At 41.7% G+C, this 23,240-nt stretch overlaps 1 protein-coding gene across 2 annotated transcripts in view; it reads right to left on the reverse strand.

The window, feature by feature from the left end:
• Positions 1 to 3,800: 3,800 nt before the first annotated feature.
• SYT1 (synaptotagmin 1) overlaps positions 3,801 to 23,240 on the reverse strand; it is a 230,662-nt gene continuing 211,222 nt past the window's right edge. For both annotated transcript variants that reach the window (XM_055587097.1, XM_055587092.1), the window contains exons 7-8: positions 10,018 to 10,151; positions 3,801 to 4,763 (exon numbers count right to left, since the gene is read on the reverse strand). In XM_055587097.1, coding sequence (XP_055443072.1) covers positions 4,557 to 4,763; positions 10,018 to 10,151 — 341 coding nt within the window. In that variant the 3' untranslated portion in view covers positions 3,801 to 4,556. The remainder of the gene's footprint in view (positions 4,764 to 10,017; positions 10,152 to 23,240) is intronic.

The following is a 23,240-nucleotide window of genomic DNA, read 5'->3' on the forward strand; positions in this document are numbered from 1 at the left end:
CCCCACCTCTTGGTGCTGGTCGTGCCGAAGGTGGCGGGCGCTAAGACCCAGCAGCCTGTTTCCCGGACTCGCGGCCCAGCGGGCTCAATGAGGTTGTGCAGGTGCGGGGCCCCTGTTGAGTTGGCAGGGAGGAGAGGGGCGGAGGGAGTCCTCTTGGTCTGTCCATCCTCTGTTGGCTTTCCCTAGCACGAATGAGCCGACACGGGCCCGACCTTCTGGCAGCACTAGGGCTTCCGATGCAGAGCCTCTGTGGGTCACAGCCCGGGCACCTGAGGCCCTGTGGTGTCTCCATCGTAATTCCCACAGGGTCTGGCCCCTCCTCTACACTTACAGGCTATGTTAACATCTCCATTTCGCGTTTCCAGCCTTAGGGGTGGTGTGATGCGCTCAATTGTGCCCACCTCCAATTTATATATTGAAGTCCGAGTGCCCCAATACCTCAGAATGTGTCTGGAGATAGCGTGCTTGAAGAAGTAATTAAGTATAAGTGAGGTCATCAGGGTGGACCCTAATTCAACATGACCCGTGTGCTTATAAAAAGTTAGGTCGCAGACACACGTAGCGGGAAGTCCATTGAAGACACAGGGACAGGATGCCACCTACACGCCAAGGAGAGAGATCTCGGAAGAAGCACCTTGGTCTCAGCCGTCTACCCCCAAAACTGTGAGAAAGGAAACCGTGTTGGTTAAGTCACCAGGTCACGGAATGTGAGCTGCCCCGGGAGGATGCGTGACCTCAGGTAAGGCAGGCTTCCTGGTGGAGGGCACGGGACGCAGCTGTGAGCTGTCAGCAGACAGTGCTTCTAGCAGATTCTACAGGCTGAAGGGGAGTGGCGATGGCCCACCAGGGAGTCCACTAGGATGGGGCTGGTGAGAGTTCTCAGGGACTCCGTGCATGTCACAGCGTCTTGAGACAAATAAACATATTTATTTGTCTGCCTTGTGTCTTGGTTGAGACATGAGGGATCTTTGTTGCCTGATGCGAGGCTCTGGCTCTCTAGTTGTGCCTGCAGGCTTGGTTACCCTGAGGCATGTGGTACCTTCAACCTGAGTCGCCTGCATTGCAAGGCAGATTCTTAACCGTTGGCCAACCAGGGAAGTCCCTTGGGATAGCATATTTGCATGTCTGCCTGAGACTGGGACCAAGTGAACCTCATGACATCATTTGTTGTCTCCGCATCACCCAGGAGAAACATGGTACACAGCAGGCACCTCATAAATGTTGAATTTAGTGAAGGAGAGAGATTTACTTGTTTTACCTGGTAATTGCAATGGGCAGGGAATTTAATGTGTCCTGCTCTCCTTTGAAAATGGGTTTTAAAATATCTTATTTTTATTTTGTCCCATTCTGGAGAGGCTTATGGGACTTGGGCTCTAGAGTATAAAAGAAGGACACATTTTGGGCAAAGCAGGGAGCCAGAAAGTGTACCTGGCGAACTGATGATAAATAGGAGCAGAGAAACGTGTTGAGAATGACACTGCCCAGGAACACTGGGCAGGAACAGCCGAATGCTCTCTGGGCAGTTTTCCCTCTCCGGCCATTCTGTCATCATAGACGCAGGGGCTGGCATTCAGGGCAAGCTTTTGTTTAGCTGCCTCTGTTTACAGCTGGCCCCAAAGTCAGTAGGCCATGGACTCCCCACCAGGGTCAGGTAAGAAAAAGAGTTGAAAGGCGGCAACATCAACAGGAAATAAAACATTTTTATTGAATGTCCGTGTAATATGTTAAGTCATTTTTAACAACAATCAGAAAACTACTGTGGAATTCACTACACGAAATGAAACAAAATTTAAACCACCTCATCAAAAATGAAGGTAAAATACAGCTAAAGTAGTTGGCTCGCGGGCCACGAGCCATATGGCAGAAGAAAACACCCCAACATTTCTACAAGATACAGAGAAAATCCACACAGAGAAGCACTCAAGCAGGCAGTAAATATACACAAAGGCAACTAGGCTCGTTCTAGAGCGTCAGATTCTAATACTTTACACAGCTCTGTCAGAAGGGTGCATGTGGCTTACTGGATGAATCAGTCTTGAAGCAGGTTCGGTCACTGACTTGTGACAGGTGGTGTACCAGCTGATTCCACGGTGGCAATGCCCCATGTCTGGCAGTGTTGCAAGAGAACGCATTAGTCATGCTTTAATGCAAGAAATGATGTGTACTTGGCAACTCGAACCTGCTTGTTTCAAAATGTGTGTTTCGGTGCGAACAACTTAAAGCTGAATACAGTGAACTCAAATGTCAATTTCTGATATTCAAGGAACTTAAAAAAGTCAACTCCCTCGCTTTAGTAGGGGCTTATCTTTTAAATCGGAAGGAGTTTCATTTGAATCTTTTTTTTAAAGCAGATGTTTAATCTCACATCAGGACTTGTGCATTTTCTACTGTCTACTTGTTGAAAAAAGTGTGGAGCATCCACAGAAGGGAGAGGTCTTATTCTCCCTTCGTCCTTCAGGTTCATCCCAGTCCTGAGGACTCTGCTACGACTGGGCTGAAAGGCCAAAGAGCTGGCCTCTGCTTTGATAAGGAAAGAACTAGACAGGAATTCTAGTTTTCTCAGGAAACAGCCAGCCCTACGATTGAAGCTTTCCATTAGCCTTTTTTGAATTCTCTTTGAGGTTTTAAGAACCGTGGCACGAAATCCAAAAGCCTGAACGTGAGGCTAATGCTTAGCTTCCTTCCATTTTGTTTTGGTATTTTTGAAGACGGACTTTCCCTTCAGAGCATTCCTTCTCTGGCCTGGGAGTGAGAAGGAACCACAGAGGTTGGTGGGAGCAAAGGCTAGATGCAGTGTGAGATCAGAGGCTGCCCTTCGGCGAAGTGGTGGTCTGCTGCAGTGGGGATAAATATGGTATATTGCACAGTGCTTGACAAAATGCTGTGTGGTCCACCTCGTGCTTTCTGTCGTTCTTATCCTATGCATAGCTTTTCGGTGCTGAGTTGGTCCTTTGTAATGAGAACTGTTTGTGCTACACACACCTTGGGCAGTGCAGTAGGAGGGAATGGCAGTATTGTTACAAGTTCACTAAGGAATCGATTGAGTGCTATCCACTGAGGAAACTACGTTAGGTGTCTAAGCACACACGGCAGTCACAGTGTTACACAGAGCAGTCCTCTAAGACTCTTATGGAATGACTAGTAGCTTCATAATAGTGCCATTTACTACATAATAACATTGAAAACATTTAAAAACTCCTCCTAAATCAAGCATCTAGTATACATAAGAGGTTGCTTCAGTTTACTAGAACTTGTTCTTGGTTGTGTTTCACCTTTTTTTTTTTATTTTAAAGGACAAATTAAAACTTATTTACGTAAAAAGAGCATATAAAAAGATCACTAGCTAACTGTCTGTTTGGCTTTAATGGAGGTGCATTCAGAACTATGGCTAGTTATTTCCTTCCTCTTTTGATGGGGTTACAATACTGTCTGTTTACCACCAAGTAATTTTGTGTCCTAAGCACAAATTGCTGTGTTAAAAATATTCTGCATTCCTTCTAATCTGGTATAATAAAATATTTTGTTATGAAGTCGATGTGCAAACCTTTGGAATCATTGTAGGTGTGACAGCTAGAACAGAATTCACAGGGTGCACACTGTGTATGAAGGTGAGAACGGAGAGCTACTTTTCTTCTTGAATAGTCAGGCAACATTTCGAAATGCCGACTTCTTCTCTCCTCTGCTTCTTCCCACCCCTCCCATCCCCAGACAAATGCGGGTGTGTACACACATACACACACACACACACAAACACACGCACACATGGAACACCATCATGTCGTCACTCTATGTGCAGTAACATGGAATCATCGACCACTGGTCAGTTGCTTCCGTGAATGTCAGAGTGAAGCTCTGACTTGAGCTCTGTAGATATGCACAGACGGATGCTATTCTGTTTGTGGCTGTGCTTCCTGGAGGTCAGGCTGGATGCTGCTCAGATCATGCTAGTTTGCCTGTGAAGAAATTCTACAAAATTGGATTCACCCACCAAATCTGTGGTGCAGGCGTATCTTGGTGCTCATAGATTCAATAGAAGCTCAGGTTTAAGTTGTCCTTTAAGATGTCAGCTTCACTGTACTAGTGCCTTACAAGTTGCGATTGCTGGAATGCAGATGATACTCTATTTACCGTATAATATATTATCAGCTCTCCTATATCTCAGTCAATTTACATAGTTTAAAATAGAACATCTTATTAAAAACATCTAGATATACACAGATTAGGAAACGCTTACAACATACAAATGCACAAACTAGAAATAAATCTTTAGCATACTGGTATGTACAACGGTGTGATACAATAAAGAATTTCCGTCATGCTCTATCTACACATCATATTGCTTAAAAGAAGAGTAGATTTGGAGGGCAGTGGTATGATGAAGGGCTTTGGGGCTCTCTACATTTAAATTTGTGCAAATTAAAACAGGGTTCGAAGTACCACTGAATTGTGTTAGGAATGCATGGCTGGAAAAACGAAAGGACCCATATTACTGAGGTATTTACAGATACTGGCTAAAGAGCACTATGTGGGCGAACACAGAAAGGCTTCTTCTCCCCTTACTTCTTGACTGCCAGCATGGCGTCAACCTCCTCCTCTGCCTGCAGGGTGTGCCACTGGGCGATGGGGCGCCGGGGGTTGGCCAGCATGTCTGACCAGTGTCGCAGCTCCGCCCCGGTGCTGTTGTAGCCCACGAACACTTTGCCGATGGCATCGTTCTTGCCAATCTTGTCATAGTCCAAAACAGTTACCACCACTTGCACTTTCTGAGAGAAGACACAAAATAAACATGAATCACCCAGCTCTAGAGATACAGTCCTACCACCAAGCTTCCTTGAGATCCAAGCAATTGGGAGATAAGAAGAACCAATCTGCCAGTACCAGGACGAGGCTGAAAATGACTTGGAACATACACAAGTCCAGTCCCTCTTGTCATTATTACATCATCAGCATCTTCAAAATATTTAATAAATGTTCGTTTTGGCACAGTTCTAAGACTGTCATGTGAACTGCTCAGTTACATTAGATCCTGTTACCTGCTGTCATGCAGATAAGATGCTAAAGCTCAGAGGAGTTAAATCACCTGCCTGAAGTCATATAAGAAATGAGTGTTCATTTCTTATATGTTTCCGGAGTTCATCTTGTAAAATACCATGCCACGCTGCCCGTGTCAACTTGTGTTCACTGTTAAATCCATTTGTTTCCATTGTTTTATCAACAAAATTTCTGACATTAGTACTCAGATCATTTTTGGGGGAGGGGGGGTTACAGTTTTCAAGGCAACCATATACTGCAATCCTATTTCAGGTGGGAAGAGCCAGCATAGTTTTATTTAAAACTACTGTAGAATTTCAGCTAATCAGTGGTTATTGTGAGTATAAAGTGTGACAATAGAGGGAAAGTCTTCAATAAGTAGTAATTAACTAAAGATATTTTTTCTCATTCATAAATTCTCTCAATAAAAATGAAGTAACTGTGTATCCAGCATTGGTATCAAATGGAAATAACCCTTTAGGCTGACAAGATTTACTCCAGTGATTCCATTAGGTTGTGAGGGTTTATTTTATTTTTTCCAAGCTTTAAACTTATTATTTTGCACTGGGGTATAGCTGATTAACAATGCTGTGATAGTTTCAGGTGAGTAGCAAAGGGACACAGCCACACATACACATGTATTCATTCTCCTCTAAACCCCCTCCCATCCAGGTTGGCACGTAACACTGAGCAGAGTTCCATGTGCTATATAGCAGGTCCTTGTTGGTTATCCATTTTGAATATGGCTGTATGTTCATGACCTTCCCAAAGTCCCTAATTATCCCTTCCCCCCGGAAGCCCTAAGTTTGTTTTCTAAGTCTGTTTCTTTCTGTTTGGCAAGTTCGTTTGTATCATTTCTTTTTAGATTCCACATAGAAGGGATGTCGTATGATATTTCTTCTTTTCTGTGTGACTTACTTTATTCAGCATGACATGCTAGGTCCCTCCATGTTATTTCAAATGGCATTATTTCCTTCTTTTTAAATGGCATTATTTCCTTCTTTTTAATGGCTGAGAAATATTGTGATGGTGTATTTAATGCCTTACTTTTTTAACTGGTAAAAGAAAACCTATGCCAATTTGACATGAAAGAAACGCTTTCTAAAAGTACATCTTAGTTCTTTCTAAGTAACTGATTTGCTTAGTCAAAATAGGCAATGGTTCCAATCTAGAAACCAAGGGAAAAGATAAAGGACAAATTTAGAGTAAAGTGGAATTTATAACGTTTGGTGGCCAGAGTCAAAAGAAGCAGAAAATGTAACGATGGAAGCCAGGGCCAAATGAAGATCCTGCCCAGCTGTGGCCCTTTACTGCTCTATTGTCTGAGGATCGCATTCTGTACGAACGTCCTGAGAGAGGCGCCCACACAGAGCTTCAGATCAGAGAAAAAAGATCACTTCTGAAAGTGGAATCGAGAATGTAGAATGCGCCACACGGGCAGTAAAGGAAGCACATTTCCATTTTGTGCAGTGTGATTGATTCCATTACCAAGAGAAAGACCTGTTTACTGGATGGCATTTGGGACCAAGAACAGCATCATGGTGGTTCTGAGCACTTCTCCCAAGTGATTTATCTGGATGCCATCTGGGGGCAGAGACACTAGGGGCATCGTGGACAAAGGGAACAAGGGTTTTGGAGGTTGGAGTGAATAGTTGGAGTGAGTTTTGGTTTCACCTAGGAGTGTATTGTGGAGAAGGAAATGGCAACCCACTCCAGTGTTCTTGCCTGGAGAATCCCAGGGACGGGGGAGCCTGGTGGGCTTCCATCTATGGGGTCGCACAGAGTCGGACACGACTGAAGCGACTTAGCAGCAGCAGCAGCAGGAACGTATTGATTAGTAGCAACCAGGACAAAATATCCTTATAAGGGACTTTCCAGCTGTGTATGTAGCATATACATTTTGGGGGAGTAGAGGGATGGTTTGCTACATTTTCATGTCATTTGGGGAATCAGTATATTTTCTTCTTTCATGTTTCATGTAGATAGAGGCAGAAAGACACTCTTATAACCTCAGGATAAATGAAACCTAAGTCCCTATCACAGCATGTTAAATGCTCAATTATTTTCTCTTGGGAAGTGCAAAGCTTAGGTAAGCAGCCTCTTGGGGGGAAAAATGAGAAAAAAGAGCAAATTGACTCAAAGAACGGAGAAGACAGGATACAGTCAAAGGCATGCTCATTATTTTCATGCCTCATGGACTCTGTATCAGGCTCTCTCTGTCCTGACAAAATGTTATCTTCTCTGAAAGGCTGCCCCAGAAACCCAGCACACATCTTGTTTCTAACGTGCTTCATTTTTCAATACATTTGCATTTGCTGAAATTTATAGCTGAAAAGGGACATGTATTTTTTCTTTTAATGTATAGAATTATAGCTCAAAGGAATAGATTTACAATCGGATTTTTTATTGCAATGTCCTGCCTTAAATAGTTTTGTGGAATTAAAGCACAAAATGCCAGGAGGTGTTAATTTCCATAGGACTAATGTCTCAGAACTAAAAAAAAAAAAAAAAAGAGTTCATCAAATAAATACTGCAAAATAAATTGTCAGAGAAATTTTGGATGTCTTAATTTGCCAGCGGGTCCAAAGCAGTGAGCTCACTGGTTCAGACCAGTAAACAAGTGACTAGGGACGTGGAATCTTCTGCAATGTCATTTACTTGTAGAATAGCTATGGAAAGTAAGTAAGTGTGTACAATCTGCTGACATGTGGAAATATATATAAGAAAGGTTATATAAAAACTGTGAACTGATGTGAGGATGGTGGGATTATTGGCAGTTAAAAAACTGGCCTATATTATACAGTAGCTTCTAGCCACAGGCGCTTGCTTAGTCGCTTCAGTCGTGTCCGACTCTCTGCGACCCTATGGACGATGGCCTGCCAGGCTCCTCTGTCCATGGGATTCTCCAGGCAGGGTTGCCGTTTCCTCCCCCACAGGTAGCTGATTAAGTTTAAATAAATTAAAATCGAAGTCCCCTGTCACACTAGCAGGTAAGCTGCTCGTGGCCCACCTACGGCTGGTGGCCGCCGTACTGGACAACACCGACATTCCCACGCGTACAGAGTTCTGTTGGACCATGCTGCTTTACATAGTGCTTTAACCTTACTGCTAGATCCATTTTCTAATAAAATGCTGATTTGAAGAGAAGATAATATTAGTATTGTGAATAGTAATGGTGGGAACCACATCCTGAGTGTTCGAATGTGCTTAACACTGTTGCAGATGCTTCTACATGCTTCTCGCTTCGCCTGGGTTCTGTTATTATTCCTGTTTTACATATGAGCCTCAGTTTCCTTTTCTTGTTTATTTCTTTACTGGCTGTGCTGAGTCCTCGCTGCTGCGTGCTGGCTTTCCCTAGTTCTGGCAGGTGGGGGCTACTCGTGAGTTGTGGCGCGAGGGCTTCTCATTGCAGTGGCTGCTCTTGTCCCGGAGAACGGACTCAAGCGTGCGGCTTCAGTAGCTGCCGCTCATGGGCTTAGTTGCCCTGTGGCAGGTAGAATCATCCTGCACCAGGGATCGGCCCTGTGTCCCCTGCATTGGCAGTTGGATTCTTAACCCCTGGACCACCAGGGAAGTCCCCAGTTTCCTTATATGTGTATAAAACTGGGGTAATAATGGTGCCTCTTTCACAGCATAAGGATTAAATGAGCTTACGAAGGTAGAGTGCATAAGTATGTACCTTGGGCCTATGTACCAAATAAGTATACAATAAATGTAGCTATTATATTAACTTTCTTCATGGAATAAAAGAGTGATTCATTCTTACAGTACTGTATTTTAAGAATGGATTAAAAGTAAAAATATGCAACTGAAGACTATTTGCTGACTTTTGTGATTCTGAACCTATAGAAAGTTCCATGCTGTAGTTTTTAATTGCCCACCCTTCATCTTTCCTTCAAGTCACGAGCAAATTTCCATAGGACTGAAAAGATAGACCCACATCAAATATTTTATAAAGGTTAAAAATAGTGTTGCTTTAACCAATTTGACTCTCTGCCACCCATTAAAGCTTAGTAAAAATACCCTATAATTAGTGGATGTGAACTTTGTATCCAATAGCCTAACTATGGGCTATGAGGTAAGAAAACCTAAACATATTTAAGAATTGCTAAGTAATAAGTGAAAGTTGCTCAGTTGTGTCCAACTCTTTGTGACCCCATGGGCTATGCAGTCCATGGAAGTCTCTAAACCAGGATACTGGAGTGGGTAGCCTTTGCCTTCTCCAGGGAATCTTCCCAACCCAGGGATCGAACCCAGGTCTCCCGCATTGCAGGCAGGTTCTTTACCAGCTGAGCCACAAGGGAAGCCCTAAGTAGTAAGATCATATGCTATCTCTGTGGCTACATGTAGATCCTATTTTGAACCTATTAACTGCAGGGTCTTTTAATAGAATACTTCCAATCATAATAAATATTATCTAGCAAATTAAGGTACCATCTTTACAAAAATAACCATCCATTCCAACTCAGAAACAGGAATCTGAATTTAAACAATTTAAACAATGAAATTAATTAATTTAATACAACTTGGCCTAATTTTTCTACTGGTAAAAGATTAATTATGCTGCATATCTAGCATCAACAAAGATATTTATTTTCTCACTTAAAAAATTTTTTTTTGCTACAAAGAGGTGATAATGAGAAATACTGTGGCTTGAGAGTCAAAAGTTAAAGCTCATTTTTTCTTGACCTTTTAACTGTTGTGGATGTACTTTTTGAATGAGCAGAGTTGTTCTGTTGGTGTTCTCTTTCCTACTTTATTTCTGCTCACCAGAATGCTGCTGCTTTTGCTGATGAAGCAGCGTATCCTATGATGTGTATTTCATCATTTCCCTCTTCACGTAGCTTGAGCATCTAATGTACATGGAGTAAGGTTGGCAGTTCGAGTAGAGACATGTGCACTGAGAGTTTACAAGGTCTGTGTGTTTAATTTATGTGGTCTGAAGAAATGAAATCGAAGGGGAAGACAAAATATGTTTTACATTACCTGGATTTGCTCAAAGGGTACTTCAAAGCTGAATGACTCATTGTAGTAGGGGTTAAGTGTATTCTTTTTAATTGTTGTCTTTTTCTTCTTCAGCCTCTTGCCATTCTGCATCAGATGAATCTTCACATAAGGATCTGAAAAATAGAAATAAAAACTTTAGGAGATCAGAGACATATATTTTAGATTATAATTGAGTTTATAAAAAGTAAGTGTTTCATATAGGAAAGTAATTGTGTAGCATACATTTAGTATTTTTAAAAATTTCAAGTGTTTCTTGTTGAAAGATTTTAAGTAACCTATGGGCCATGTATTTTCGGTCATGATATCTCAATGTTTGTAGTTGGATTTAGGAGATGAGAACAGTGGTGTGCTGGCAAACCTCCTTTTTGGGGAAAAAAAAGTCTTGACGTAGCTTTTGCTAATGTTCATGGTATAAATATTCTCAGCATGGCCAATTTCAAGCTAAATGTTTAACAACTGGCTTAGTAAATTCCTGAAAATTTAGCAGTTGGCTCTTGTAAGCTGGCAAGAAACTGGCTGCATGGAATAAAACTCTTGACAGAGAGGACAAAGAAGCCTTTTTGTTCTTTCACTTATTCATTTGCTCAAACAATAATGGGCCCTAGGGATATAGCTGTAAACAAACCAGACCATCCCTGTTTTCAGGATAGAACTTCAGACTTGTGGGAGAAATAGACAATGAACTTGAAGAAAAATACATGTGAAATTATAGCTTGAGAAGAGTGCTCTGGAAGAAAAGAGCAGATTGATGTATGATAGAGACTCCCAGGGTGGTATGGTAAGGATAAGGGAGGAATGGAATCATATAGTTAGATCACTTAGGTAAGACCTTTCTGCAGAGGGAACACTGAAAGTGAGATGTGAATATTGAAGGGTGAGAAGAGGCTATGTGTCTGAGTGTGTGTGTGTATGTGAGAGATATCCAGGATCTGTGCCAGAACATTTCTAGGTAGAAAAGAGCTTCAAGGGTTCAAGGAAAAGCAAATAAGCTGGTAGCACCCCTAAAAGTAATAAGAAAAGGAGCAGGGCAAAGACCCCCTTAGCAGTTTCCCAAGTCTCATTGCTAGGTAAGTCAATGGAGGGATAAGATGGTTCGCATAACAGATGAATGACCTCCCTACAGGTTATCAAGAACCAATGCCCAAGTTTGATAGTAAAATCTACTGTTTCCTGAAACATTTTTCCATCTGATAGGCAATGCATGTTCATTATATAAAAATATCAGGGGGCAATGATTAACAAAAAGAGGAAGAAATTTTAAATCATCCATGATTTTACTCCCCTGCCATGCCTTCCAAAATTTCTTTCCTTTCTTTCAGAACATGGAGAGCTGTAAAAAAACTTTACAGATATTCTACTCTAATGCCCATGTACTTTTAGAACATACAGCTGCAGACCAGAGAAGGTGGTTTTATACCCCTCTTCCAATCCTCCAGTAGAACATAACTTCTGAAGGACAGAAAATTTGTCTGCCATACTCACTAATTGAATTTACTAAACAGTACCCAGAAGTATTCAATTTTTGTTGAATAAATAAGTGGAACTTATTTAGGGCCTAATAATCTGGGTCTCCTTACCTTTACTTCTCTGTCTTCCCATTGCCCCAGAGCCCAGATTACTTAAATACGTGTAGTCTGCATTTTTTGTTTTTAATATTACATCCAGTCAAGGGGCTTGCAATTAAGATTTTAATCAAAATGAAGAATATCTTTAAAAGCCAGACCAAGAAATGAGAAACCAAGTGTGTCAACTAAATAGTTGGTCAGTTAAAAAAGTACGCTGTGAATACTTGCCAATGAAGAGGAAAATGAGAAAAGCCTGCTGCTCTCAGGCAACCAGCGTTTTGGTACAGAGACCTGGCTTGCCTACCAAGCTCCCCGTCTCCTCCATCGCAGCCCCTTACACAGTATAAAGATGGTCAAGCCTCCAGTTGTGCCTTGGCACTGACAAAATACCACGGTACTAAACACTCCCAAATCTGCGTTGATGGGTCCTGTGTTCATGTGTGGAAACTCCATCAGCCTACTGCTGCTGCTGCCAAGTCACTTCAGTCGTGTCCGACTCTGTGCGACCCCATAGACGGCAGCCCACTAGGCTCCCCGGTCCCTGGGATTCTCCAGGCAAGAACACTGGAGTGGGTTGCCATTTCCTTCTCCAATGCATGAAAGTGAAAAGTGAAAGTGAAGTCGCTCAGTCGTGTCCGACCCTCAGCGACCCCATGGATTGCAGCCTTCCAGGCTCCTCCATCCATGGGATTTTCCAGGCAAGAGTACTGGAGTGGGGTGCCATCGCCTTCTCCGCCATCAACCTAAGGCACAGGCTTTTGCAAGACAAGCATGGTGATTATACGTTTATTCCTTTAACACAGTATATGACAAGAAAAGTCCTTGTGCATCTGCCATTTGAGCAAGCAAATTAAAAACCAAGATCCTTTCAGATTTCAACATGATTTCTGATGTGACCAACGCCTACAGGAGAACAAGGTGACACAGAACAAGTGATTAGCTAGGTTCTCACTGACTGAGGGGGCCAGGTTTGAGCTAACAACCGAGTAACAGGAAGGAGTCAGTCATCTGAAGGTGTGGGGGCAGCTTGAACCAGCCAGAAGGAACCGTACATCAGAGCCCTAAGCCGCTCGCCTTTCCTCCTGTTTGTCAATCAAGAAGGCAAGGGGGAGAGAGGGGGGTGGTGAGGTCAGGGAGGTAACACTGTCAAAAGCAGAATCTGCCATTTGCACCCCAATTCAGAGGTATTCTATAACTTCATGACCCCTACAGAGGGCTGGAACAGGAGCAGGTTTGGGGCGGTATGAATAGGCAGAGGGAGGCTTTGCCTTTGCAGATTCCTCCTGATACAGACACCAAAACCACTTACTTTATAGCCAAAATTCCCAGCTTAATCATAACCAAGACTGGCAGGAACTCAAAGGTCTTTTTCTCTTTTTTTCTTCCCAGATTTATTGAGATATAGTTGACACATAACACTGTGTAAGTTTAAGGTGTACAATGTGATGACTTGACGCACATATGAGAAGTGATTACCACAATAAGGTTAGTTAACACAACTGTCAGTTCACATAATTATGACTTTTTTTGGTAGTAAGAACATTTAAGCTCTACTATCTTATTAGCAACTTTCAAGTATAGAACACAACATTGTCAGCATGCTGTCCATTAGATCCCCAGAACTTACTCATCTTATAACTAGAAGTTTGTACCCCTTGATCAACAACTCCTCACTTCCCTTGCTCCTCAGTCCCTGGCAATCACTATTCTACTTTCTGCTTCTAGGAGTCTTTCTTTTTAAAAAATAGATTCCACATCCACATAAAAGGGAGGTAATACAGCATTTGTCTTTCTCTATCTGGCTTGTCTTAGCATAATGCCCTTGAAGTCCATCCATGTTGTCTTCTTTTCTTTGTGTGGCTGAATAATATTCTGTCATATATATCACACTTTCATTATCCATTTATCAGTTGACAAACATATAGGTTGCTTGCATGTCTTGGCAACTGTGAGTAATGCTGCAGCGGACATGGGGCTGCGCACATCTTTTTGAGATAGTGATTTCCTGTACTTCAGATGCATACCCAGGAGTGGAATTGCTGCATCATACGGTATCTCTGTTTTTAATTTATCTTGAGGAAACTCCATACTGTTTTCCATAGTGGCTGTACCAACTTATGTTCCCACCAACAGTGCATGAGGGTCCCCTTTTCTTCACATCTTGAGCGCTTGTACTTCTTGTCTTGCTGATGATAGCTATTCTAGTAGGTGTGGCTTTGATTTTTACTGCCCTGATTATTAGTGATGATTAGCACTGGATCTAATCACTAATCATCCATTTTTTCCTGGATCTGTTGGTAATTTGTGTATCTTCTCTGAAAAAATATCATTCGTAACCTCTGCCCATTTTTAATTGGATTAAAAAAAATTCTACTTTTCTTTGTTGCTGTTGAGGTGTATGAGTTTCTTATATATTTTTGATGTTAGCCCCTTATCTGACATATGGTTTGCAAATATTTTATCCCACTCCACAGGTTGTCAGAAGTCCTCTTTTTCAACGTTTGTGCCTGGATTAAATCTTGACTGTCTAAGCCCAACAGTGTATGTACCCCAGGTGGTCACATTTGAGCATCTTCTTTGTCCAGCCATCCAAAGTCTTACATTAATTCTCCAATTTCTCTACTCTTCTTCATTTTCATCCACTCTTTGACTGGCTTGATTTCATAAGTGTCCTCTGGTTGAAGTCTTGCCCTGGATTCTGGTCCCTTTGGAGATGGCCCTAATCTCTTGATTAGTCCACTAGCAACTTCTTTGGGAACCTAGACCTTGCTCCTGTCTCGCTAAGTATGGCTGAGACTTCTTAATGGAAATATACCCACCTAACTATGAGACACACCCATGCTTTAAGGACAAACACATTTTTTATAGTAAGGATCACCTCTTCTGTAAAGTAGAACTCTGCATACTTAGATTTGCTCTGTTTTAGGGACTGGTCCACAAAGCAAATTCTTGTCAGTTTAGCTTCTTAATGGTTTAGAAATCCTGGTCATTGTGTGACAAGACATAATTTTATGGAAATGATAAAATAGGCAGTAATGAGACTCCCAGGGATCAACACCATCCCCATGGAAAAGAAATGCAAAAAACCAAAATGGCTGTCTGAGGAGGGCTTACAATTAGCTGTGAAAAGAAGAGAAGCGAAAAGCAAAGGAGAAAAGGAAAGATATAAGCATCTGAATACAGGGTTCCAAAGAATAGCAAGAAGGGATAAGAAAGCCTTCTTCAGCGATCAATGCAAAGAAATAGAGGAAAACAACAGAATGGGAAAGATTAGAGATCTCTTCAAGAAAATTAGAGATACCAAGGGAACATTTCATGCAAAGATGGGCTCGATAAAGGACAGAAATGGTATGGACCTAAAAGAAGCAGAAGGTATTAAAAAGAGATGGCAAGAATACACAGAAGAACTGTACAAAAAAGATCTTCATGACCCAGATAATCACGATGGTGTGATCACTGACCTAGAGCCAGACATCCTGGAATGTGAAGTCAAGTGGGCCTTAGAAAGCATCACTACGAACAAAGCTAGTGGAGGTGATGGAATTCCAGTTGAGCTATTTCAAATCCTGAAAGATGATGCTGTGAAAGAGCTGCACTCAATATGCCAGCAAATTTGGAAAACTCAGCAGTGGCCACAGGACTGGAAAAGGTCAGTTTTCATTCCAATCCCAAAGAAAGGCAATGCCAAAGAATGCTCAAACTACCACACAATTGCACTCATTTCACATGCTGGTAAAGTAATGCTCAAAATTCTACAAGCCAGGCATCAGCAATCTGTGAACCGTGAACTTCCAGATGTTCAAGCTGGTTTTAGAAAAGGCAGAGGAACCAGAGATCAAATTGCCAACATCCACTGGATCATCGAAAAAGCAAGAGAGTTCCAGGAAAACATCTATTTCTGCTTTATTGACTATGCCAAAGCCTTTGACTGTGTGGATCACAAGAAACTGTGGAAAATTCTGAAAGAGATGGGAATACCAGACCATCTGATCTGCCTCTTGAGAAATTTGTATGCAGGTCAGGAAGCAACAGTTAGAACTGGACATGGAACAACAGTCTGGTTCCAAATAGGAAAAGGAGTTCGTCAAGGCTGTATATTGTCACCCTGTTTATTTAACTTATATGCAGAGTACATCATGAGAAACACTGGACTGGAAGAAACACAAGCTGGAATCAAGATTGCCGGGAGAAATATCAAGAACCTCAGATATGCAGATGACACCACCCTTATGGCAGAAAGTGAAGAGGAACTCAAAAGCCTCTTGATGAAAGTGAAAATGGAGAGTGAAAAAGTTGGCTTAAAACTCAACATTCAGAAAACAAAGATCATGGCATCCGGTCCCATCACTTCATGGGAAATAGATGGGGAAACAGTGGAAACAGTGTCAGACTTTATTTTTTGGGGCTCCCAAATCACTGCAGATGGTTATTGCAGTCATGAAATTAAAAGACGCTTACTCCTTGGAAGGGAAGTTATGACCAACCTAGATAGCATATTCAAAAGCAGAGACATTACTTTGCCAACAAAGGTCGGTCTAATCAAGGCTATGGTTTTTCCAGTGGTCATGTATGGATGTGAGAGTTGGACTGTGAAGAAGGCTGAGCACCGAAGAACTGATGCTTTTGAACTGTGGTATTGGAGAAGACTCTCGAGAGTCCCTTGGACTGCAAGGAGATCCAACCAGTCCATTCTAAAGATCAGTCCTGAGTGTTCTTTGGAAGGAATGATGCTAAAGCTGAAACTCCAGTACTTTGGCCACCTCATGCAAAGAGTTGACTCATTGGAAAAGACTCTGATGCTGAGAGGGATTGGGGGCAGGAGGAGAAGGGGACGACAGAGGATGAGATGGCTGGATGGCATCACTGACTCGATGGACGTGAGTCTGGGTGAACTCTGGGAGCTGGTGATGGACAGGGAGGCCTGGCGTGCTTCGATTCATGGGGTCACAAAGAGTCGGACACGACTGATCGACTGAACTGAACTGAACTGAACTGAACTGAATGAGACTCCCTAACGTTGCCATTGCTCTTGAGTACAACTACTAGATACCATGCATGGCATCCAAATATCCATTAGGTTTTTGTAAGCCTGTAAATACCACAGGGGGATAGGCAAGCTACAAAGTTGGGCTGCTGTCCTCAGGAACTCCATATGTCTATGACTACACTGCTTATATTCTGTTCCCGGAACAAGTGCTCATGGAACCCTTCATGATCTAAATACTGACAGCCCTCCTTCAACACCATTTAGATAATCCCTATTGCTATTGAAACAGGTGCAAGACTTGGGACAGTTGGCTTTTTATTTGTTTAATTTATCCTAAAAAGGGGGTGGGATCTTTTTGTTTTTCTAACTGTGGTAGAAATGAAGAGCTCTTTTCTGATATCTGTCTAGTCTCTAATAGTATATGTTTCTAACTTTTCAGTGCTAGAAAATGATGAGCTAAGATTAGAAAGAAGGTTCTTCCCGCCCAACGATAAACTGCAGTTACAAAGAGTGCAGATTCATATCCATATTTTGGATGATTTTCAGGTGTATCATCTGGTCTTTTTTTTTAAATTTTATTTTATTTTTAAACTTTACAATATTGTATTGGTTCTGCCATATATCGAAATGAATCCGCCACAGGTATACATGTGTTCCCCATCCTGAACCCTCCTCCCTCCCCATACCATCCCTCTGGGTCGTCCCAGTGCACCAGCCCCAAGCATCCAGTATCGTGCATCGAACCTGGACTGGCATCTCGTTTCATACATGATATTTTACATGTTTCAATGCCATTCTCCCAAATCTTCCCACCCTCTCCCTCTCCCACAGAGTCCAAAAGACTGCTCTATACATCAGTGTCTCTTTTGCTGTCTTGTATACAGGGTTATTGTTACCGTCTTTCTAAATTCCATATATATGCGTGAGTATACTGTATTGGTGTTTCTCTTTCTGGCTTACTTCACTCTGTATCATCTGGTCTTGTTGTCACCCCCGCTACCTTCACTCACCATTTGTCAGGCTCTCTTTTTGTCTGAAATCAGTCCAACTGAACTCTACCTCCTTCTGTCATAATAGCTGTTGTAACTTGGGGGAATTTTAGGACACTGTAATAAAATCACCCTCAAACTTTTATATGTTGACAGTCCTCTTTCATATAAAATTTAGGGTTTTTGTTCCTAACAGAAACAATTATAAAAGGCAGAGAGATATTTCCCTCAAAAATATCCATATCCTAACCCTCAGAATTTGTTAATATGCCACCTTATATAGCAAAAGAGACTTTGCAAATGTAATTAAGGTTAAGGATCTTGAGATGAGAGGGTTGTCTAAGAGGACCCAGTCTAATCATGTGAGAAAACAGAGACCCTTTCCTGGTGTGGTCAGAAAGAGATGTAACAATAGAAGACAGGTGCAGAGACAAACCACACTGCTGGCTTTGGAGATGGGGAAAGGGGCCACCAGCCACAGAATGCAGGTCGCCTCTAGAAGCTGGGCATGCACACACTGCATATTTAAAATGGATAGCCGACAAGGACATGCTGTGTGGCACGTGAAACTCTGCTCAGTGTTGTGTGGCAGCCTGGATGGGAGGGGAGTTTGGGGGAGAACGGACACACTTGTGTGTATGGCTTCACCATTCACCTGGCAGTATCACAGCATTCTTAACTGGTTTTTCCCCGAGACCAAATAAGAAGTTAAAAAATATAAAAGTTGGAAAAGGCAATGGATTCTTGCCTAAAAGGAACACAACTCTGCTGACACCTTGATTTTAGCCAAGTGAGACCTGTGTCAGACTTCTACAGTTCAGTTCAGTTGCTCAGTCCTGTCCACTTTTTGCAATCCCATGAATCGCACACACCAGGCCTCCCTGTCCATCACCATCTCCCGGAGTTCACTCAGACTCATGTCCATCAAGTCAGTGATGCCATCCAGCCATCTCATCCTCTGTCGTCCCCTTTTCCTCCTGCCCCCAATCTCTCCCAGCATCAGAGTCTTTTCCAATGAGTCAATTCTTCACATGAGGTGGCCAAAGTACTGGAGTTTCAGCTTTAGCATCATTCCTTCCAAAGAACACCCAGGGCTGATCTCCTTCAGAATGGACTGGTTGGATCTCCTTGCAGTCCAAGGGACTCTCAAGAGTCTTCTCCAACACCACAGTTCAAAAGCATCAATTCTTTGGTGCTCAGCTTTCTTCACAGTCCAACTCTCACATCCATACATGACCACTGGAAAAATCATAGCCGTGACTAGACAGACCTTTGTTGACAAAGTAATGTCTCTGCTTTTGAATATGCTATTTAGGTTGGTCATAACTTCCCTTCCAAGGAGTGTCTTTTAATTTCATGGCTGCAGTCACCATCTGCAGTGATTTTGGAGCCTAAAAATATAAAGTCTGAAACTGTTTCCACTCTTTCCCATCTATTTCCCATGAAGTGATGGGACCAGATGCCATGATCTTCGTTTTCTGAATGTTGAGCTTTAAGCCAACTGTTTCACTCTCCACTTTCACTTTCATCAAGAGGCTTTTTAGTTTCTCTTCACTTTCTGCCATAAGGGTGGTGTCATCTGCATATCTGAGGTTCTTGATATTTCTCCCGGCAATCTTGATTCCAGCTTGTGCTTCTTCCAGCCCAGCGTTTCTCATGATGTACTCTGCATATAAGTTAAATAAACAGGGTGACAGTATACAGCCTTGACGTACTCCTTTTCCTATTTGGAAGCAGTCTGTTGTTCCATGTCCAGTTCTAACTGTTGCTTCCTGACCTGCATACAGGTTTCTCAAGAGGCAGATCAGGTGGTCTGGTGTTCCCATCTCTTTCAGAATTTTCCACAGTTTATTGTGATCCACACAGTCAAAGGTTTTGGCATAGTCAATAAAGCAGAAATAGATGTTTTCTGGAACTCTCTTGCTTTTTCCATGATCCAGGGGATGTTGGCAATTTGATCTCTGGTTCCTCTGCCTTTTCTAAAACCAGCTTGAACTTCTGGAAGTTCACAATTCATGTATTGCTGAAGCCTGGCTTGGAGAATTTTGAGCATTGCTTTACTAGCGTGTGAGATGAATGCAATTGTGTGGTAGTTTGAGCATTCCTTGGCATTGCGTTTCTTTGGGATTGGAATGAAAACTGACCTTTTCCAGTCCTGTGGCCACTGCTGAGTTTTCCAAATTTGCTGGCATATTGAGTGCAGCACTTTCACAGCATCATCTTTCAGGATTTGAAATAGCTCAACTGGAATTCCATCACCTCCACTAGCTTTGTTCGTAGTAATGCTTCCTAAGGACCATTTGACTTCACATTCCAGGATGTCTGGCTCTAGGTGAGTGATCACAGCATCGTGATTATCTGGGTTGTGAAGATCTTTTTTGTACAGTTCTTCTGTGTATTCTTGCCACCTCTTCTTAATATCTTCTGCTTCTGTTAGGTCCATACCATTTCTGTCCTTTATTGAGCCCATCTTTGCATGAAATGTTCCCTTGGTATCTCTAATTTTCTTGAAGAGATCTCTAATCTTTCCCATTCTGTTGTTTTCCTCTATTTCTTTGCATTGATAGCTAAGTAAGTCTTTCTTATCTCTTCTTGCTATTGTTTGGAACTCTGCACTCAGATGCTTATGTCTTCCCTTTTTTCCTTTGCTTTTTGCTTCTCTTCTTTTCACAGCTATTTGTAAGGCCTCCCCAGACAGCCATTTTGCTTTTTTGCATTTCTTTTCCATGGGGATGGTCTTGATCACTGTCTCCTGTACAATGTCACGAACCTCAGTCCATAGTTCATCAGGCACTCTGTCTATCAGATCTAGTCCCTTAAATCTATTTCTCACTTCAACTGTATAAACATAAAGAATTTGATTTAGGTCATACCTGAATTGTCTAGTGGTTTTCCCTACTTTCTTCAATTTAAGTCTGAATTTGGCAATAAGGAGTTCATGGTCTGAGCCACAGTCATCTCCCCGTCTTGTTTTTGCTGACTATATAGAGCTTCTCCATCTTTGGATGCAAAGAATATAATCAGTCTGGTTTCGGTGTTGACCATCTGGTGATGTCCATGTGTAGAGTCTTCTCTTGTGTTGTTGGAAGAGGGTGTTTGCTATGACCAGTGCGTTCTCTTGGCAAAACTCTATTAGCCTTTGCCCTGCTTCATTCCGTATTCCAAGACCAAATTTGCCTGTTACTCCAGGTGTTTCTTGACTTCCTACTTTTGCATTCCAGTCCCCTATAATGAAAAGGACATCTTTTTTTGGCTGTTAGTTCTAAAAGGTCTTGTAGGTCTTTATAGAACCATTCAACTTCGGCTTCTTCAGCATTACTGGTTGGGGCATAGACTTGGATTACTGTGATATTGAATGGTTTGCGTTGGAAACAAACAGAGATCATTCTGTTGTTTTTGAGATTGCATCCAATTACTGCATTTTGAACTCTTTTGTTGACCATGATGGGTACCCCATTTCTTCTAAGGGATTCCTGCCCACAGTAGTAGATATAATGGTCATCTGAGTTAAATTCACCCATTCCAGTCCATTTTAGTTCGCTGATTCCTAGAATGTCGACGTTCACTCTTGCCATCTCCTGTTTGATTACTTCCAATTTGCCTTAATTCATGGACCTGACATTCCAGGTTCCTATGCAATATTGCTCTTTACAGCATCAGACCTTGCTTCTATCACCAGTCACATCCACAACTGGGTGTTGTTTTTGCTTTGGCTCCATCCCTTCCTTCTTTCTGGAGTTATTTCTCCACTGATCTCCAGTAGCATATTGGGCACCTACCGACCTGGGGAGTTCCTCTTTCAACATCCTATCGTTTTGCGTTTTCATACCGTTCATGCCTTTTCAGACTTCTGCAGAACTATATAAACATGTATTGTTTTTAAAATTAACTTTGTGATTGTTTATCTTGGTAGCAATAGAAAATTAATACAGCAACCAAAGTTGAAGATATAATTCCGTTGTTTATCTAGCAAGAGGATGAGAGTTTAATTTAAATAGATCTAGAAAACAATATTATGGAAAAAACTGATATTCTTTCCAATCTCCTAAAAATTATTACACTGTTATTCAAAGCAAAATCTTTCAAAAATTTGCTTTTTTTGATTAAAATATTAACATATATTTAGCATGAAATCAAAAGATAATATTTATGCACAGGTGTTTTACGTTCCTAGGTAAAATTAGTGAAAATGATTGAAATGCTAGCTGAGAATAATTTTTAAAGTAAGATCCATTGCAAGGTTTAATATAATAATGTTCCTTTATATTTGTAGAATGTGTGAAGGTGCTATATGCATGGGCTTCCCTGGTGGCTCACACAGTTAAGAATCTGCCTGCAGTGCAGGAGACCCAGGTTTGATCCCTGGGTTGGAAAGTTCCCCTGCAGAAGGGAATAGCTACCCAATCCAGTATTCTTGCCTAGAGAATTCCATGGATAGAAGATCATAGCAGGCTACAGTCCATGGGGTTGCAAAGAATTGGACATGATTGAGTGACTAACACTTTCATATAAAACGTATACAATATACATAACATACATGTAACACACATACATAACACATATATAAACATATTATATATATATAGATGATAAATTATATAATCTCCTTTAATCTGTACAACAATCCCAGTGAAAAAACTGGGACTTGGAAAGGTTGATTTTTTTTCCCCAAGAATGTATACCAAGGTCTTCAGACACTGAACCTGCTGCTCTGTGTGATATGTTGGAGAAGTAAGTTAGCATCCTGTTTATAAGTACAGACCCTGGAGCTAAACTTGAATCTTGGCTGTGCTACCAGCTGTGTAGTTTGGGCAATTTATTTAAGCTCTTTATTCCATAGTTTCTTCACCTTAAAGTGGTGAGACTGGTCATACCTCGCTCAGAGAATTGTGAAGATTAAATTGAGTTTCTCTTTTGAAAGTGCTTCAGAATGTGCTTGGCACATATTTTATTAATTATTCATATTTATTATAGTGTTGTGAAAGAACTGACATATAAGTCAGCATCTGTGTGTCAGAGCCTCCCCCAAATCACTTTGTAGAACTGGTGCCCACCATTAGCAAATGGGTAAAAGTCATTCCAAGCTGACCCCAGTGCCAGATTTATTTCTGGAAAGAACACCCACGCTGAGCAACTGGTTCATTACTGAAGAATTTACTCCTGTATGAGATGAAAGAGAAAGAGTTTCTTTCTTTTCTACCTGCAGAGATTTTTTTTTTAACTTTAATTTATTTATTTTAATTAGAGGCTAATTACTTTACAATATTGTATTGGTTTTGCCATACATCAACATGAATCCACCACAGGTGTACACGTGTTGCCAATCCTGAACCCCCCTCCCACCTCCCTCCCCATACCATCCCTCTGGGTCATCCCAGTGCACCAGCCCCAAGCATCCTGTATCCTGCATCGAACCTGGACTGGCGATTCGTTTCTTATATGATATTATACATGTTTCAATGCCATTCTCCCAAATCATGCCCCCCCCCCCCCCCCACACACACCGAGTCCAAAAGACTGTTCTATACATCTGTGTCTCTTTTGCTGTCTTGCATACAGGGTTATCGTTACCATCTTTCTAAATTCCATATATATATGTTAGTATACTGTATTGGTGTTTTTCTTTCTGGCTTACTTCACTCTGTATAATAGGCTCCAGTT

The sequence above is a fragment of the Bubalus kerabau genome, chromosome 1 (genome assembly GCF_029407905.1).
Source record: "Bubalus kerabau isolate K-KA32 ecotype Philippines breed swamp buffalo chromosome 1, PCC_UOA_SB_1v2, whole genome shotgun sequence".
NCBI lineage: Eukaryota > Metazoa > Chordata > Mammalia > Artiodactyla > Bovidae > Bubalus > Bubalus kerabau.